Here is an 18852-nt window from a genome sequence, read left to right as displayed (position 1 = left end):
GACACCCCCCACCTCCCCCCCGCGATTCACGGCAACCCCAGGATTAAATGGCACATGCAAAACACTGACATGGCTATGGTCAACAATGAAAAAGGTTGACATGAGTTTTTGAAGATTTATTCGGCTTTCCCCCCAGCGATGAACGCAATCATCGCTGTCCATACACGCTTGGCATAATCGGCCAGGGTGTATGGACCTTAAGCCATTTTGACAGGCTTTTAACCAGTAAGAGTATATTGCTGTAATAACATAGGGAGGCGATAGTGGGCCACATGTATCAAGCTTCAAAATGTGATAAAATGGAGGGTGATTAACAGCCATCCAATCAGCTCCTACCTGCCAAGTTACAGGCTGAGTTTGAAAAATGACAGGTAGGAGCTGATTGGCTGGTTGTTTATCACTCTCCATTTTATCACTTTTTGAAGCTTGATACATCTGGCCTTATGTATCTTACATTATTACGATAATATCCAGATGCTATGTTATTCTATATAACTGCACGTTTATATAGTTATATAGGGGAGACGTACTGAACTGAATCTGCTGAAAACATTAACACAGAAATGTAGACATTGTTGGCACAGGATTAAAACTATTTTTCCAGCCAGGTCTCGGAAATGTTCATTTTATTACCCCATTGTGCATATCCCGGTACCTGAGTGTTTCCATACTCTGCTGTGTATGTTCCACTAACGCAGAACAAAAGGCACAGATCCCGCTCCCCCACCCAGACCTGTATCTTATCATTGTGTATTGTGCTTTGTCAGAATATAAGGGCTCCGATAGCTTCTGTTGGTCACCTGTACGATTGCTCCTATTCTAGGTGAGTGTCCTAAATATGTTACTGATAGGTGCAGCCAGGGGAGCCGAGAGAGGGGGGGAGCAGGTACTAATTACCCGGGCCCAGGCTTGCTGAAGGGGCCCCGCAGGGGCCCTGGTTCGACCCCTCCCTTCCCCCTCCGTCCCTCCCGGGTATCACCAGTAGCACACACTTCTACAGCATGTGCTGTTCTGACAGCAGGCTCAGCATGAGTGTCTCACTGACAGCGTGAGAGGTCATGCTGAGCCTGCTGTCAGCACTGCACATGCTGTAGGTGTGTGCTGCCTCTGAGATTACAGTTTTTAGAGTTTTCTTTTACCCACCTCTAAACATTTTGGGGGTGTGGCCTAAGTGTGGGAGGTGCCCACACCACACACACTTAGGCCACACCCACAAAATTTTACCGGGGCCCGGCAATCCTCTCGGCTGCCCTGGGTGCAGCCCGGGGATATGCAGATAGTGGCTCGTCCGCTGTCGGTGAGCGACAGCAACAGTAATCCGGACGCAGCCACCGGTATCTGGATGATAGTTTCTAGACACAGTCCATAGGTTGTCATGCAAAAGATCAACACCGCTAAAATTTGACACAAACCAAAGGTCGAAATGAAAAAGGTTGACACATGAAAAGGCCGACATGGTTTTTTCCTTAATTTTGTGTGTGTGTGTGTTTTTCATACACTACACGTAGGACCTTATTCTGATTGACTCGCAAGGCTGTGAATTTCGCAGCCATGCGAGTCCATCAGACCCCGCACTCCGCCTGCAGTGATGGGCCGCCCCCCCCTCACACGCAGTACCCCCCGCAGGGCTGCGAATGGATGATTTACACAATCATCCATTCCCCAGGGGATAAATCATTCGATGGTCCCCAACCATCAAAATGATTTCTCTCGCGCACACAGTTCAAAGAGACCCAGTGGCGGATTCAGGGGGGGGCACCTGGGCACGTGCCCCCCCTGTCATTTATTTTGTAGCTGAGGACCAGGGCTTTCCAACGAGCCCAGCCCCTTGTCTCTAGCCCCCCGGGAACCGGAGATATCGCCTGGCAAACCTGTAACGTTTTTTCCCCATAGGATAATATTGGACCCGTCAATTCCGACCCCCACCCGGTTCCGACGGCTGCCAGTTCCCGCCCTGGCATCACAGAATCTTGTGGTTTTATTAAATTCCAAATCGCTGGGCCTTCAATATGATACCAGGCTGGTCCAAATCGATCAATCGGTTTCAGAGATATTGCGTGTAAACCGATTTTTTTATTTTTGAAATGTAATTTCATGGCTGTTCATGTTCTTTGAGGGCAGATTACTCTGGAACCAAACGTTCCAGTTTCACTGGACCAAAATCATTCAAAGCCCACTCAAAAGTTCTTCAATATAATACTTGTCTCATGTAAATGGGTCAGTTAATTCCGAAGATATAGCCGGTTAAATGAGATAACTGGTTAAAGGGGGAAGGGGTGGTTTTCTCTCCACCTCACACCAGAAAATTCAGGGACTAGGCTGGTGTAAAAGGGGCCAACCTGGGAATGCATTTTCTGGTGTGAAAGGGGTATTATTTCAAATAGCCGGGACCTGCAGTGCTCTGAATACAGCCAGGCTCTGCCACTGTCAGTGGCTATCACTTCTACCTGGCGGCAGCTGTCCCCCATTCACCACGAGCATGTATTCCCCCTTGGCAATGAGCATGTAATCCCACATGGCAACGAGCATGGAACCTCTGGCAATGAGCATGGAACCCTTGGCAATGAGCATGTAGAGAAGCAGCACTTATGTAGCATAATGTTTAATAGGCATTATGGTGTTTGGCATAACACATAATGGACATAATGGCGTGTAACTTAACGTGTAATGGACATTATGGTGTAAATGTTTAAAGCGAGCCTTTGGTGGACAATGTCCCTGTTTATGAAGTGTATTGTGAATTTTGGCTTAATCTGTGTGGCATTATGTGAATTCTGGCTCAATCCATGTGGCATTATGTGAATTTTGTCTCAATCCATGTGGCATTATGTGAATTTTGGCTCAATCCATGTGGCATTATGGGAATTTTGGCTCAATCCGTGTGGCATTATGTGAATTTTGGCTCAATCCGTGTGGCATTATGTGAATTTTTTCCAATCCGTGTGGCATTATGTGAATTTTGGCTCAATCCGTGTGGCATTATGTGAATTTTGGCTCAATCCATGTGGCATTATGTGAATTTTGGCTCAATCCATATGGCATTTTATGCATTTGGCTAATTCCGTGTGGCATTATGTGAATTTTGACACAATCCATTTGGCATTATGTGAATTTTGGCTCAATCCGTGTGTGTTATTATGTAAATTTTGGCTCAATCCATGTGGCATTATGAATTTTGACACAATCCATGTGGCATTATTTGAATTTTAGCTCAATCTATGTGGCATTATGTCAATTTTGGCTCATTCCATTTGGCATCATGTGTAAGGGGCAAGTATAATGGGGTCTAGTATTTTGTTGCATAATGTGTAGAAGTTGTATATGGTGTTGACACGCCCCCTGTTGAGTGGCCACACACCCTTTTCTGGAGCGCGCCTTTGGCGCGCGCACAACTACATCCTTCACTTTTGTCACCATGGTGGGCCTGCGTACTTTAAATGCCAGGGCCTATTTTTAATTCCATTCCCACCCTCTCCTGACGCTCTCTTAGCATGTACACTGGCACCACTAACACCGCCCCTCCTCCACCCAAACCCTTTTTTATCATGGTGCCCCCCCTGTCATTTTATCCTGGATCCGCCCCTGAAGAGACCTATATAGTGATTGGAAGCTGCGGGCGCTCTGTGCAAGGTCAGGGCATCCGGTGATGTCAGCTGCCCGCCCCCCTGCATGGGAACACCCATGGAATGCTGGGTGTTCACATATGCTGATGGGGCTGCCCGGCGTCCCCCACTCGGCGTGTAGGGTGTGTGCACCCGGCGAACTAAAAGTTTGCCGTTGGTGCGCGCACCTTGGCCCTTATTCTGATCTGATCGCAGTACAAATTTGTTCTCAAAATGGGCAAAACCATGTGCACTGCAGGTGGGGCAGATGTAACATGTGCAGAGAAAGTTAAATTTGGGTGGGTGTGTTGAAACTGAAATCTAAATTGCAGTGTAAAAATAATGCAGCCAGTATTTACACTGCACAGAAACAAAATAACTCACCCAAATCTAACTCTCTCTATACATCAGGGGTTCCCAAACGTTTTTGAACCACAGCGCCCTAGAGCATCAAAATATTTTCAAGGCACCCCTAGGCCAAATGCTTCTTGTCGAGAAATTCAGAAAAGAATATAAAATGAAGTGCATTGTGTTTATGTCACAGTTATCTGGTGAGGGACAGGATTTGCTCCTGTTTGTCCACATATATTATGATTGGCAGCCACAAGCACTGGTTTTGCCTGCTACATTGACCATAAATAATATGAATTGGTCTTGGTCCACTAACCCAAGGCACCCCTGCAATACCCCAGCGTTTCATGAGCGTTCCCATGGAAAACGCTGGGCATTCTCATGGTAATTCCCCGAGGACGCGGGTGTGGGCAGCTGATGTCAGCGGAGGATGCCCATCCCTTTCCCCCACAGGGTGCCCGCAGATCAGAGACAGTACAGAGGTGTCTCCAATCTGAGAGCGCTTCGAAAATCATTCAATGGTCGACGACCATTGAACGATTTTGTCCCCAAACGCAAATCTGTAAATGTATTATTATGCAAATCATCCATTCACATGCCTGCGGGGGATCACCGGCGTGCGAGGGGGGGGGGTGGGCGGCCGTTTGTTCAGCATCTGGTGGACTCGCAGCCTTTGAGTCAACCAGAATAACCTCCTTAGATTGTCCCTTAAGATGATACAGTAGTGTGCAAAGTGTGAAGACGATAAGTTAAAGTGTTGGAGAGTTATCGCGGAACATCCGCGCACACACACACACACACACATCAATCAATTATACTTATGTAGACAGTCTAAAAATGATTGCTAGAAGCTGATTGGCTGCGATGGACAACTTCTCCACCAATCCTCGTTAGAAGGTTTGATATATTTTCCCCATGTCCAATCAGGTAGGGTTGGCCCACAGCGAGTGAGAACATGTCCCTCATACTTACAGGTCCCATCTTCAGATCCTGCAAGATGTCATCGAAGTACTGAAATTCCGAGATCTCCAGCTCCACCAGCTCGTTCTTCAGCTCCAAGATCCGCCCCATGACCCCATCCAGAACCAGCCTGATCACCCGCCTCTTTTGAGGATGAGTTATCTGATCGTATGCTAACTCCAGGTTGTGGAAGATCTGTAGATATCGGATATAAAGGGTCCCAAGCTGTTGGACAGCCGCCATGCGATCCTTCTCAGGTTTAGGTGGCACATGTGGCATCTCCTGCTGAAGCAAATGGCTCAGATCTTGTTGGGCTTCCACCCACATCTTGTTATAGAACCTGTAGAAGGAAGAGTTGAAGCGTCAGTAAGAATGTTTACTGACAATAGGATTCATTTCACAAAGCGTCTACAATGTGTGACACACCGCCACCATCAACTGCCACCAGCATGCCACAGTGAGGGCAGATCCACTATAGTGGCACACCTGCTTTACCTCTTTACCGAGACAAAGCAAGAAGCCGTAGCAATGAGACGTATGAACATATCATCTGTTGGAATGGGGGAAAATTCACCCATCTGGCAATCCCTGCCAGTGTGCCAGTGTAGATGTTGCACCTGGCAACCAATCAGCTTCCCTATATAATTTTATAGTATGCAAATTATAAATGTTACTTCAATGCTGATTGGTTACCATGGGCAGCTCCTCCATTGGCTTACTGTTATCACTGCTTCATACAATTACCCCAAAGTCAGATATTGTGTACATACATGTAGCATACATGTAGTATCTGTCATGGCGGATGGTATGGGCGGGACGTGATGCAGTGCGCAATGCTGGACGAGCTGTGAGGTTTTTTTGAAGGGGAATTCATTTATAAAACATAATTTTGCCTTGTAAATGACTCCGGTATCGCGCACGGCTGCCGGACTCGCACCGAATTCCATCCATTCTCGAGCAATCGACCAAAACGGTTGCCATCGACAACGTACAATCTAGATTTAATGTTTTTGCTTTTGAACTAATATATTAAAGCAAAAAAGCTAATTAGTGCAGCGCTGGCACATTATTCACACAATATACCCACTTATCCTACTGATAAATGAGCGCTGTATTTGGTTTCTAAAGACCCGGTATAGAGAACAATACGGTAATATGATGGCATTGTGCTATTGAGTTCACCGGGAGCACATGGCAGCTGCAAATCTCGGTACTGAATAGAGGGGGTGGGTGGAAGGGTTAGGGGTGCCAGGCATCCTGTACTGAGGTGGGGCTACGAATGCATAAGTGTAATGGGCTCCCAATCACCATGGTGCCCGCTTTGTTCAGGGATAATAGTGCTGTTGGCACAGGTTCAGCTTAGAAGGCCTTTGGCCAGCTTTAATGGGCAGACTGCTCACCCTGCCAAATTCCTCGGTATTTGTTGTGTGTGGTTAAGACTCACGTTCGTTTCACCTTAACACACCATGGCAGATGCCGCCTCTTCACGAGCGTCTCGGTAAATCTTTCGCTGTATTTGACAGGCAAGAAAGAATAGACACAGCCTACAATATTCCCATTTCTTCCCGGCCACCTTGTTTACGATATCCATTACAAATTGCTTAATTCAATATAGTCAAGTTTATTACAAGTGTGCTGCTGATGTGCAAAGTACATAGACTACGGTAATGAAAACCACTTGTGATCTCCAGCAATCATGTTATTCCTAGTGTATGTAAATACACAACAGGATAGAATGCAAACGTTGGAAAACTCAATGGAAATACTCTTTCTTGGCAACGTGCATCTATTTTGGAGCATCTGGACCATGTTTTACAGGTAAGCATAAAGGCAGAACTCTGGGAGGCCACGGATTCATCTGCTGCCGGGCTCCTGCTCACAAGGGGGCACCTCTCCTCTCCTGCTAGTTTAAATAGGTTAACTGAAAACCACTATCGCTTTTGTAGCTGAGTTCAGTATATACTGTATTTATAGAACACATATATTTCAGAAGATATATACATATATGTGTGTGTGGGGGGGGGGGGGAGGGGGGAGCAGGTGGCAATAATATATATCTTGCCTGCAATTTTGGAAATGGAGTAGTTTACCCCAATGCTGCTGGTGATGAGTGGGAGGTCTCCGAGGTTTCTTCTCCTGTCACACACTGTTATGAAGTCATACAATGACAGAAAAGCAGGGCGTTCAGGAATGTGAGGGAACCACAGATGTTACCCAATACCGTTATAACTAGGGATGTGCAGCGGCCACTTTTCGGGTTTTTGGTTTTGGGTTCTGATTACCTTGAGGTTTTGGGTTCTAATGGGTTTTGGCAAAACACCTCCTAAGTGTTTTGTGTTTGGATTTTTTGGGTTTTGGGTTCTGATTTTTTTTTTTATTTTTATTTTGCTCCTACGCTATATTAACCTCAATAACATTAATTTCCACTCATTGTTTTTAGGGCAAAAGGTTGCACAGAGGTAGCTGGATAACTATGCTAAGCCATACAAGAGTGTGGCACAAACACGTGGCTCATGTAAGAGTGGCACTGCAGCGGTAGATACGGCATTACTAGGCACCAGGCAGGTAGATACGGCAGTACTAGGCACCAGGCAGGTAGATACGGCAGTACTAGACACAAGACAGGTAGATACGGCAGTATTAGGCAGTGGGCCCCAGACCACACAGGTAAATACGCCAGTATAAGGCAGTGAGCCCCAGACCAGACGGTAGATATGGCAGTACTAGGCACCAGACAGGTAGATATGGCAGTACTAGGCACCAGACAGGTAGATAAGACAGTACTAGGCACAAGACAGGTAGATACGTCAGCAATACTAGTATTGTGCACCAGCAGAATTTATAATAATTCATTTTATTATTAGGTACTGCTTGGCAGTGGCGCACGTCAGTGCACCAGCAGCATGGAATTATTTTTTTACAGTCCCACACAGCACAAGTATTATTTTTTTATTAAATTAGATATAGCAGCCTAGTATGTAGTTGTACTACTAGGTAGGTACACTTAGGCAGTAACACTGCCAGTGGCAACAGTGGACTGAGTAAATAATACTGGCAACCTCTATTCACAGTATTCAGTGCAGGCAGCACCAGTGGACTATATATAATTAAATTAATTATTAATAATATAGCAGCCTAGTAGGTAGAGAAAATAAACTACTAGGTAGGTAGGCAGGCAGTAGCACTGCCAGTGGTCACCACAAAAGGTAGTTATTATATTACACACAACCAGTAGCTTTATGCAGTGCACCAGCAGAATTTATAATAATTAATTTTATTATTAGGTACTGCTTGGCAGTGGCACTCGGTGGCACACGTCAGTGCACCAGCAGCATGGAATTATTTTTTACAGTCCCACACAGCACAAGTATTATTCTTGAATTAAATTAGATATACCTGTACCAGCCTAGTATGTACTAGGTAGGTACACTAGGTAGGCAGTAGCACTGCCAGTGGCAACAGTGGACTGAGTAACTAAATAATACTGGCAGATTCAGTGGAGGCAGCACCAGTGGACTATATATAATATAATTAATTATTCATTTCATATAATATATATTACACAGCACAGCACCAGAGGTAGGCCCCAGCACAGAGGAGAGAGTAGTACTACAGGTACACAGTTAGACTGTCCTCCTTGCTAGGGAGAGCCCACCCTAAGCAGAGAGGAGAACAGAGTACACAGCCGCACTGAGGGAGACAGCCCCAGCGAATAAAATAATTACAGCACAGCACACCAGAGGTAGACCGCACAGAGGAGACAGTAGTACTACAAGTACACAGTTAGACTACACAGCAGCACTGAGAGACAGCCCCAGCGAATAAAAAAGATTGCGTTCAAGGTCAAGCTGAAGTTTAAGCCCCAGCAGCAGCACCAACACACCCTCTCCCAACCCACTACTAGACTGGAGTGAAGATGGCGGGCGCAGCAGCCGCTATTTAAAGCCTCGCAAAATCCGGCGCAGGGAGATGACGTTCTGACCACGCGGACGGACCCGAGTCAGGCGGGAATCTCCGAGCGCCGCTCGGAACCGGGCTCGGAATGATGTCGTTCGTGGGGGCTCGGATCTCTCGAATCTGAGTCTGCACATCTCTAGTTATAACGGCAGCAGCAGGTGACCGAGCATCAATGTCAGCGGGTTTTCTCAGGCCAGTAATAATAGAACAGTGGGGACGTTGGCCAGAGGTAAGTAGTATAGGTGCATAGTGGACTTTTACGGCAAAACGCACTTTAGGTTCATACAAAACGGTTTGACTTTGAGATGATACTTCTTTGATTTCACCATTTGGCATTCCAGATCATTCCCCACCCCACAAATGGAGGCCTATACTCCCTTGCATGCGCCACGGAACATTTTCGGAGGACAATAATAAGGCATGTGTGCAGAAAGGAAGCAGGGATAGGTCTGCCTAAATAAATCTTATTAATGGCGGGACAACCTTGCACAGATGCTTTCACTGAGCTCAGATGCATTTTATGAGCATAACTAAGCGCCAGCAGATTACCGATCTCCCAGTCTCTGATTTCTAACGGGACAACATAAGGGCATTCAGGGAAGCCTGACTTACAGAGAGGTGAGGGAAAGTCACAGGGTGGGAAGGCGAGAGCCTCAGATGTGTGATTCCCAGCCAGGCCGGCAATGTGCTGCATCCTCCTGGTTCTTTATGAATGCACCTGCTCTCACGTATCCCTGTGATATAGGATGTGCGCTATGCTGCTGCTCCCGGGGGTATCTCATCCTGGCAGAGGGAAATGTTTAACCATGTAGAACTTGTTAACAGAGGAAGGTTATCCCCACCCATTGAATACCCCTCAAAATATATATCTGTACTATTCTTTCTCTGTTGGCAGCAGGGCTGGCTCTACCAGGGCCGGCAGTTTTCGGCAGCTGCCTAAGGCGCTGGGATCTGGGGGGGGCGCAAGAGGTTGCCAGTATTATTTACTCAGTCCACTGTTGCCACTGGCAGTGTTACTGCCTAAGTGTACCTACCTAGTAGTACAACTACATACTAGGCTGCTATATCTAATTTAATAAAAAAATAATACTTGTGCTGTGTGGGACTGTAAAAAAAATAATTCCATGCTGCTGGTGCACTGACGTGTGCCACTGCCAAGCAGTACCTAATAATAAAATTAATTATTATAAATTCTGCTGGTGCACAATACTAGTATTGCTGACGTATCTACCTGTCTTGTGCCTAGTACTGTCTTATCTACCTGTCTGGTGCCTAGTACTGCCATATCTACCTGTCTGGTGCCTAGTACTGCCATATCTACCTGTCTGGTGCCTAGTACTGCCAGGTGACCTCAATGCCATATTTACCCTTGAGGCATATATGGCCTACTTTGCAGCCCCCTCTTCCTTGTACTCTGTTGGTGGTGGTAAAGGGGAGGGTGCTGGGGGCCTCCAGGGAAAGCAGGGGACTTGCCCACCTTCCCGGGGGTCTTTGAAGACCACATCATTTTTGGGAGCTTTCCTGCCATTCTTGAATGTTAGGCAAGAATGCATTAAGCGGTTGGAGAGTGGTTATTGGTGGCAGTATGGGGGGGGGGGGGGGGGGGGGGGGGCAGTAGGTTGAAGTTTTGCCTGGGGTGCCGAGAAGCCTTACACCGGCCCTGGTTGGCAGCACCGTTAGTTTTATTAGCTAGTAGTTCTATTCCAATATTTACCAGAAGACACACTGTGGGTTATTCTGGTTCACTCGCAAAGGCAAATTCAGTCTCAGATGGACAAAACCATGCTGCACTGCAGGTGGGGCTGATGTAACATGTGCAGAGAGAGTTAGATTTGTGTGAAATATTTTGTTTCTATGCAGAGCAAATACTGGCTGCTTTATTTTTACACTGCAATATAGATATCAGTTTGAAGTACACACCCCGCCCAAATCGAATTCTCTCTGCGCATGTTACATCTGCCCCACCTGCAGCGCACATGGTTTAGTCCATCTGAGAGTGACTTTGGCCACTTCGCCATCTTTTTCAGCTTTCTGAGCATGCGCAGTAGAGTCTAAGCCCTCTAGTGCTCAGACAGTACTGCGCTGCCCGCAGGGGCGCTGCGGCTGGAAGAGAGGAAGGGGCCCAAATGGAGGAGGCTGCACTCGGGCTGCTGAGGCTATGCCATCTGCAGATGGGGTGAGGGCCCACATAGACACCTATAGGCAGGGCTATTTTTCAGCAGGCTCCAGCAGGAACTGAGGCTCTTATTCTAGTTCACTGCAGGTGAGGCAGGTGTTACTTGTGCAGAGATAATTAGATTTGGGTGGGGTTTTACACCTGCCTCACCTGCAGTGCACATGGTTTTGTCCATCTAAGAAATATTTTGTCAGAAAGAGTGAACTAGAATAAGAGCCTCAGTTCCTGCTGGACTGCTGAAAAATAGCCCTGCCTATAGTACATCCAAGGGCTCCTTAATATTTTAGGGTACCTCAGAAAAATGTCTGTATCCCAAATATTGATTAATAAATATGTCCCGTGGCACTACCATATTCCCGCCATGCCCAATCAGAGTCCCCATTCACAAATGAGCAAACCCATGCTGCGCTGCAGGTGGGGCAGATGTAACACGTGCAGAGAGAGTAATGGGGCCTACATGTGCAGGCATTTTCTGAGCGATTTAACTTAATTTAACTACATTGCTCAGAAAATGCCCCTACATCGCTGTGTGTAGATCCATGGCCCAGAACCTCGGCATCTCTTGACGATTAATAACCTGCATACCCTGGAGAACACTCCCCCTGACACATCGCTCAGCACACAGCGCTGTGCATCGCTGTGTGCTGAGCAATCTAGCATCGCTCAGAGCGCTCTCTGACACACATCGCTACATGTGTAGGGCCCATTAGATTTTTGTGAAACAGGGAGTTTGCTAAACCCTTCAGGGAGAAGGGGAGATTGCTACTATTTCAGGGAGTCTCCCACACAATGCAGGACAGTAGATAACTATGAACTGGTTGACACATGAAGTGGTCGACCTGAGTTTTTTGGGGGGGGGCTACCTGAATTTTTTGTGTTGTAGCGCAAGGACCCCCAATTTGTGCACCCCATCCCCAAGTCTACCCTTATCCTCGATGTTCCTCATTTTTGCCTACAGGATGCTAATGTGTACACAACGGCGAATGAGCTTGCGATGGCGGCAATAGTGGGCTTCTGTTTTCATTTCTGGGTGGCTGCTCCACTTGCTAACATTAGCATCTCCGTGGCCTAGAATGTCGCAATTACAAACAAGAATTAGGCCCATTGTTGTGCCTACTGGCCACTACGCAAGAACACTACAATCGACGTATATTAACATTTAATGTGCTCAGAATTTAAAAGATCACAATAAGCCAAAACTAATCACTATATCTATATGATATGTATGTACATCTTATGTATTCATCCCTGGCCCCTCCAGCAATAAAGGAATAGTAAGCACCTCTGCATGGCTGCCAGTTATCACCCGCAGACAGGAGCTGTTTAACAGTGAGTGCCCTAACGATCCATCATTTATCCAGGTTAGACATAATACAAGGCTTATATCCAGGGAAGATTAGTCATAAATGCTTAATCTACTGATTCTCACCTATTAAACAAATCTGGCGTATCGGGGAATGGCTGCGATATAATGAGGCAGAACGCTCCTTATCGCTACACACATTTCACCTTTAAAAATAACTCTGGCAAATCTCTCTCGCTCCTCGCTGAATTAATGGGTGCAGCATGCGTCCCGTGTTCAAATCTCCTCATTCCCGTGAAAGATGCGAGAAGAGGCGAGTCGTACGCAGATATAACCAGCATGAAGGGCAATGAACTTATTAAAAGCCCCATTGAGGAGACCCGGCTGCAGCACATTAGGTCCTCAAATGCCCAGAGAGTCTACTGGACGCTTTAGCTGCGCCGGAACATAATGTGTCGGATAAAGTGGATCAGATGGTGAGAGAAGTGCGAGTCTGTCAGTGTGACTCTATAAATCACGCAGGCAGCGAGCACCGGGCTGGCAGACAGCGCACTGACAGGGAATACGCTCACCGGCTGCAGCCATGTCGAAGATGGAGGGTGATAAATTATATGCTGTGTTATTTTCTGACATAGATGTAACCAACCTGTTAAACGGAGGTCTTACCTTGGGTGCAACCTGCTCATACACAAAGTGAAATCTCTGTTACTTGGCATTTTGCTCAGCCGGGGAGGCCTAGTGATTGGAGTTTCACTGATGGCCCTGAGCACTCAGTCAGTCGGACAGATGGGAATGAGTGACAGGGCCTGTACAATAGCACACAAGCCTATCAGTTGCTTACTTATAATGGTTATCATTGCATACCTTCCAACTGTGCTACATTCCATGGGACAGTCCTGTGTTTCTAGGACTGTCCCACAGTGTCAGAGCCGGCCTTACGCATAGGCAAACTAGGCAATTGCCTAGGGTATTTGGAATGCCTAGGGGCATCAGATCAGAAGCTTCTGCTGATTAAAATGATATGCAGCATGCCTATATTCTGTGTGTGAGTGAGGCTGTATCTGCATATGAAATAGTGTATTCATGGAAATCACTGTAACATAGCATTCCGTATACAGGTACAGCCACAGTCGCACACAGAATATAGGCATGCTGCATATCATTTTAATCATTGAAGCTCCTTGTGTGTGCTGGTCATAACAATGCAAATAAGACGAATTTTCAGCAAAAAATGCACCCAACGTTAGCAGAACTATCCAGGAGCTGCATGGCCTATTGAGACAAGATGTATGAGGCAACATCTGTATCCAAGCAGAGGTCACAGTGTTAGCGGCTGTGCGAGTGCTGTCTGCGGGTGGGTTGGTTGTGCAATAGTGTTCGGCATATGTGTAAGGGGCATTATGTGTGTCATGTATAAATGCATTAATAATGTGCGACATATATGTAACAGGTAATATGTGTCATGTGTATAAGGGCATTAATAATGTGCAACATATGTGTAATGGGCATTATCTGTGTCATGTGTATAAGGGCATTAATAATGTGCAACATATGTGTAAGGGGCATTATGTGTATGAAGGGCATTAATAAAGGTTTGCATAATGTGTAAGGGGCATTATGGTTATAAGGACATTAATAATGTGTGTCATGTGTGTGGTATTATCAGGGGTGCCTCTGCCCAGCACACACTGCTTTGTGCTGGGTTGCAGTGTGGCCATGGAGGTGCTTAAAATACAATATTTTCTAAGGGTATACTGTAATGTACATAAGGTAAAGTGGTACTACTGTGTGATGTAACGTGAATAAGGGACACCATCGCATGATATAATGTGAATAAAGTTGCACTACTGGGTGGCATAATTTGAATTGGGGGTACTATTGTGTGGCCATGCCCCTTCCCAGCAAGAACACACTCCTATTTGGGCTACTCACCGAATGTGTGCGCTGTTTCTATTTAAAATATTGCGTGTAGGGGTACCAAAATGATGACTGCTATGATTAGGGTTGATGTTGCTGGGAAAGGGGAGCAGGGTCAGAGGCGGAACTAGTGGCGGTGGGGCAACAGCCAAAATCTTGCCTAGGGCGTCATTTAGGCTGGGGCCGGCTCTGCACAGTGTCACCTACGGCAGCAGTGTCCTGTGGTGTGTTAGCAAGGGGGGGGGGGAGGCTTGCACGGGCTGATGCTTTGCACAGTAGGGATGGCCATTGACCATCAGTCATTCACAATCATTGATGGTTTATGACGATATAGAATAGTTTTGTCATCGCTGGAGGAAAACCAGATGGCTTCTCTCCATTAATTGTGCAGCCTAACCGAATAGGCCCAAGGGGCCAGGAAATGGATCATAGCCCCTGACACCCATAAAGCCCCGCCTCCAAGTTCTGACTGTCCCCACAAATTGGGTGCACGGCCTTGCGCGAGTGGTGCAATTTGAAGGCCATGCCCCCTCTCCACACCCGGAAACTTTGGGCGTGCAGCTGCACCGCGCACGCGAAGATCCCCCATGAACCCCCAATGAAAGTTGGGAGGTATGATGACATCATAATGAGCGGTCCAACACTAAGTGTGTATGCATGCGCCCACCCATTAAGCTGTCAATCACCGGTGGCTCCTGCACAGGCGGTGGATCGCCCTTTCACACAGCACGATGCATCGATATCTTTAGATATATCGGACATCAGCTATGTTGCACAGCCAACACGATATATCTGTGAACAACGCCATTCACAGATACACACACACTGGCCTATGTTCCATTGCTATATCGATCATTCAATCGAACGAACGTTATATCGGACAGTGTGTAGTTGTTTAAAAAAAACAGATGATAATCTGAACCTAGGTATTATTTAATGTTATCTATAGTTTTCTCTCTAGTCTACACATATGAAAACAAAAGAAAGAAGGTTTCCTGTTAGTAATAGGAGAATGTGTACTTACGTGTGAGACATGACTTCTGCAATGTAATACGCTTATTTCCTGCTTTTACAAAATACCCTCAGATTTCTGGAAATGGACAAAAGAACAGCAAAAAAAAAAATCAAAAAAGGGGTTTACGCCTTCCCCCCTGATCTGCGGTGGGGATTACAGCCATTCCCTCACTGATTGCAGAAGTCCAGTCGTAGAGGAGTTGTGTGTGTGATGTGAGTGAGATGTGTGTGTTTGTTTGGTTGCTATGGGAGATAAGTTACAGTACCCTCTGCAGGTGCACAGCACATTGCATGCAGACCAGACCTATGAAGCTTACAAGTGTGTGAATAGTAGGTGACCCATTATATACTGCTGGTAATGCTTAATGCTATATATACTGTATACTGGTAGAGGGCTGAAAGTGTCATAACAATATAATGACTATATTAGGGTTGTCACTGCATTTCCTAGGTTTGGCTGATAAGTGATTTTCTGCCAACTTTTAAATGCATGCAGGTGAATGCATTGCTGTAGTATAATATATAACAGTGTGAGTGATAGCTAGTAGGATGGGGCCCTAGAGGGGATGCATGGGCACTAAGGTTATGTAGGTGTGATGCATATACAGGGTAATCATGTAGTGACTGTCATGCATCATATGCACACACAGGGATCCTATGTATTACAGATAGGCAGCATATAATGTGGGATGATGAGAGTGCTGTATGCGCGGTGTATGAGCTGAGGGCCAGTGACTGCAGTTTCAGGACCGTCCCCGGGTTCTGTTGCCTGGGATACGGTTTATTTACATGCAGCGTGCTCGAGCTTCGGGCACGCCGCGCATGCGCTCTTGAGCCCCCGCCCGGCCGTTGCTAAGGAGACGTGGCCGCGGCAGACAGAGGGCCCGGGCTAGTGCACGCCACGGAATCCGCCGCCAAGGCCAGTCGGATGACGCGCACGACACATAAGTCGAATGGGTCACATGAAACAAAAGTCACGTATAAAGTGCAGCAAGCAAACCCATTCCGTATACAAAAAGAGCAGCATTATTATATAAAGTGATAGCACAAGTATTGTGTAGGTAAAATAAATAAATGTAGCAAATAAAAAGCACCGTTAATAAAAAAACAACGAATAATTCAAAGTGACTTTACACTAAAGTGACATAAATAAGACATATTTCCTATATTGTGAGCTGAAGACAAAAAGGGTGTCTGGAAAGCGAGAAAAAAAAGAGGAGTGTGAGAAAGGGGGGTGGTCAGGGAGAGAGAGGTGGTCAAGGAGAGAGGAGGTGGTCAGGGAGAGAGAGGTGGTTAAGGATAGAGGAGGTGGTCAGGGAAAGAGAGAGGGTGGTCAGAAGGAGAGAGAGAGTGGTCAGGAGGAGAGAGAGAGGTGGTCAGGGAAAAAGAGGGGGTGGTTAGGGAAAGAGATAGGGGGAAGTGGAGGGGGGGGGGTGGTCAGGGAAAGAGAGGATTGGTCAGGGAGAGAAAGGGGTGATCATGAAAACAGGGGTGGTCAGGGAGAGAGATAGATGGACAGGGAGAGATCGAGGTGGTTAGGGAGTGAGAGGTGGCCAGGGAGAGAGAGAGAGAGGGTGGTCAGGGAAAAAGAGGGGTGGTCAGGGAAGGAGAGGAGTGGTCGGGGAAAGAGGGTGGCGTGGTTAGGGAGAGAAAGAAAAGTGTCAGGGAGGGAGAGAGGTGGTCAGGGAGAGAGAGGGGTAGTCAGGGAGAGAGAGAGGTAATCAGGGAGAGAGAGGGGTAGTCAGGGAGAGAGGTGATCAGGGAGAGATGGTTAGGGAGAGAGAGGGGTGGTCAGGGAGAGAGAGAGGCGATCAGGGAGAGAGTTGGTCATGAAGAGAGGTGGTCAGGGAAAGAGAGAGGGGTGGTAAGGGGGAGAGAGAGGTGGTCAGGGAGAGAGGAGTAGTCAGGGAGAGAGGAGTGGTCAGGGAAAGAGAGAGGGGTGGTCAGGGGGAGAGAGGTGGTCAGGGAGAGAGGAGTAGTCAGGGAGAGAGGAGTGGTCAGGGAAAGAGAGAGGGGTGGTCAGGGGGAGAGAGACAGGTGGTCAGGGGGAGAGAGACAGGTGGTCAGGGAGAGAGGAGTGGACAGGGAAAGAGAGAGGGTAGTCAGGGGGAGAGAGAGGGTGGTCGGGGGAAGAGAGAGAGGTGCTTAGGGAAAGAGAGAGGGGTGGTTAGGGAAAGAGAGAGGGGGTGGTCGCGGGAGAGGTGGTCAGGGAGAGAGAGGAGTGGTCAGGGAGAGAAAGGGGTGATCATGAAAACAACAGAGGGGTGGTCAGGGAGAGAGATAGATGGACAGGGAAAGATTGAGGTGGTCAGGGAGAGAGGGGTGGTCATGGAAAAAGAGGGGTGGTCAGGGAAGGAGAGGAGTGGTCGGGGAAAGAGGGAGGGGTGGTTAGGGAGAGAGATAGAGTGGTCAGGGAGAGAGAGGGGTGATCATGAAAACAGTGGGGTGGTCAGGGAGAGAGATAGGTGGTAAGGGAGAGAGGTGGTTAGGGAGAAAGAGGGGTGGTTAGGGAGAGATAGAGGTGGTCAGGGAAATAGAGGGGTGGTCAGGGAGAAAGAGGGGTGGTTAAAGAGGGAGATGAGTGGTCAGGGAAAGCGAGAAGGGTGGTTAGGGAGAGAGAGGTGGTCAGAGAGAGAGAGAGGTGGTCAGGGAGAGAGGGGTGGTCAGGGACAGAGAGGTGGTCAGGGTGAGGGAGAGGTGGTAAGGGAGAGAGAGGATCAGGGAGAGAGAGAGGTGGTCAGGGAGAGAGAAGGTTGATCAAGGACAGAGAGGGGTAGTCAAGGAGAGAGAGGAGTGGTTAGGGAGAAAGGGGGGTGGTCAGGGAGAGAGAGGGTGGTCAGTGAGAGAGAGGTGATCAAGGAGAGAGAGGGGTGGTTAGGGAGAAAGAGGGGTGGTCAGGCAGACAGAGGGGTGGTCAGGGAGAGAGGGGTGGTCAGTGAGAGAGGGGTGGTTAGGGAGAGAGAGAGAGGTGGTCAGAGAGAGAGAGGGGTGATCAAGGACAGAGAGGGGTAGTCAGGGAAAGAGAGGAGTGGTTAGGGAGAAAGAGGGGTGGTCAGTGAGAGAGGTGGTCAGGGAAAGGAGTGGTCAGCGAGAAAGAGGGGTGGTTAGGGAGAGAGAGAGGTGGTCAGAGAAAGAGAGAGGTGGTAAGGAAGAGAGGGAAGGGTGGTCAGGGAGAGAGAGGAGTGGTCAGGGAGAGAGAGAGGTGATCAAGGAGAGAGAGGGGTGGTTAGGGAGAAAGAGGGGTGGTTGGGGAGAAAAAGGGGTGGTCAGGGAGAGAGGGGTGGTCAGGGAGAGAGAGGGGTGGTCAGTGAGAGAGGGGGGTGGTTAGGGAGAGAGAAAGGTGGTCAGAGAAAGAGAGAGGGGTAGTCAGTGAGAGAAAAAGGGCTTCATGGAAAAAAATGGAATGATAGAGTTGTGTGTGTGAGAGAGAAGGGGTAGTGAGAGCAAAAATGTCATAGAGAAAAAAGGAGAGATTGCGGGAGAGAGGAGGGGGAACTGTCATAGAGAGGGTTGAAAGAGGTGAAGAGGAGAGAGATAGGGGATAAAGAGAGAGCGACTAAGGGCTGAGAGAG

At 47.6% G+C, this 18852-nt stretch overlaps 1 protein-coding gene across 1 annotated transcript in view; it reads right to left on the bottom strand.

Moving 5' to 3' along the window:
* Positions 1-16111, bottom strand: part of DRC11 (dynein regulatory complex subunit 11) — a 138613-nt gene extending 122502 nt beyond the window's left edge. The window contains exons 1-2 of the mRNA XM_083154557.1: positions 15291-16111; positions 4926-5253 (exon numbers count right to left, since the gene is read on the bottom strand). Coding sequence (XP_083010683.1) covers positions 4926-5253; positions 15291-15301 — 339 coding nt within the window. The 5' untranslated portion in view covers positions 15302-16111. The remainder of the gene's footprint in view (positions 1-4925; positions 5254-15290) is intronic.
* Positions 16112-18852: the final 2741 nt, after the last annotated feature.

Source organism: Crinia signifera, chromosome 7, assembly GCF_055691185.1.
Source record: "Crinia signifera chromosome 7, ASM5569118v1, whole genome shotgun sequence".
NCBI lineage: Eukaryota > Metazoa > Chordata > Amphibia > Anura > Myobatrachidae > Crinia > Crinia signifera.
The sequence above is the reverse complement of the archived record's forward strand: the minus strand, read 5'-3'. Positions and strand labels throughout refer to the sequence as shown.